Raw genomic sequence first — 1,309 nt, forward strand, 5'->3', positions numbered from 1 at the left:
TTGTTGGTAATCAGAAAGGCAAAATGAAAACACAATGAGATAGCGTTTTACTACACCAGGTTGGAAAAGAACAAAAAATCTGGCAAGAAATGTTTGCAAGGATGTAGTTAAATGAAAACACTCTGCTCACAGCAATGTAAACTGGAAAAACCATTTGCGGGAAAAAGGTTGGGGGGGATGCATTACCTGTTAATTTGAAAAGCACACACAGTACCAATTAGCTACCTCCTCCTAGGTGTATGCCATAAACATCTGAGGAAAGAGTGCTTAATTTAAAACCAAATTATGTTTGCATTTGACTCCCACATCTAACACAAACTAGGTATCTCATTTTGAAAAATGTGTCTTACCACTCTGAGACTCAGCTATTGTGAAAATTGAAAAAGATCATTTTTAAAAACACTCAGTAGAACTGTGGACACATAAGTGCTCAATAAAAAAAAATTTTTAATTGTATTAGTAGTGTTAATTTTTATGGATATCATTAATAATTTTATAAGGACTTTAACCTTAGAAAGAAACTGCCACGGAATGTTTCACTTTAGTATTTAAAAAACACTTTGTAAAAAGAAATCTGTATTTTCCATTTACTCCTGAAATGAGTAATTTGCCAAGCATTAAAAAAATTTCCTGAAGCATCTGTGGGTCATTTTTTTGAAGGCGGTCTTTTTGAGTGGTCTTTTGTCTAGAATCCCTGAAATCAAGGGAAACGTTAGTGCTAAAGGTGAGCCATCTTTGAACTACTATTACTCGTGTAAGGTTTTCTCCCTGACAGTGGTTATCCAAGTCACTCTGCCCCCTAGAGTCCTACGAAAGTATTTCTGCACAGTCACCAGCCAACCACAGACACGGCTATTGGGCAGCGCTAATACTTCGAGGGCGGAGCCTCAAAGAGGGCGGAGCTTAGCGTGACATTTTACGACTTTGGTTCCGCCGGCGTCACTTGCTAACATAATCGACCGTCCAGTGCGCATCCGGCTCTCTGTGTGGACGGCAGAACATTCCACGGCGCCAGAACAAGCACTGTGAGGGGCGCGGCTCCCTCAGAAACGCGGGCTGTGGCCCTCCCGGGAGGCGACCCCAGACCTCCGAGCCCTCTCCCCACGTCGCGCAGTCCCCAGCTCAGCCCGCTTCACCTGTCATCCACGCCTGTCGGCGCCTGCAGAACCGCGCCGCCGCGTCCTCTGCCAGGCCCCGGGAGCGCCGCCCCCAGCGCCATCGAGGTCATGGGCAGCCAGCCCCGCAGCCCCAGCGCCTGCCCTGCGCCCTGGTGGGGACCGCAGCCGGGAGGACCCCGCCCTGGCAAGCG

At 47.3% G+C, this 1,309-nt stretch overlaps 1 protein-coding gene across 1 annotated transcript in view; it reads left to right on the forward strand.

The window, feature by feature from the left end:
- The first annotated feature begins 1,226 nt into the window (after positions 1 to 1,226).
- The window catches only part of LOC103587886 (proline-rich protein 23B-like), a 9,052-nt gene continuing 8,969 nt past the window's right edge, over positions 1,227 to 1,309 (forward strand). The window contains exon 1 of the mRNA XM_008569453.1: positions 1,227 to 1,306. Coding sequence (XP_008567675.1) covers positions 1,227 to 1,306 — 80 coding nt within the window. The remainder of the gene's footprint in view (positions 1,307 to 1,309) is intronic.

This window comes from Galeopterus variegatus, unplaced genomic scaffold (genome assembly GCF_000696425.1).
Source record: "Galeopterus variegatus unplaced genomic scaffold, G_variegatus-3.0.2 Scaffold500, whole genome shotgun sequence".
Lineage (NCBI taxonomy): Eukaryota > Metazoa > Chordata > Mammalia > Dermoptera > Cynocephalidae > Galeopterus > Galeopterus variegatus.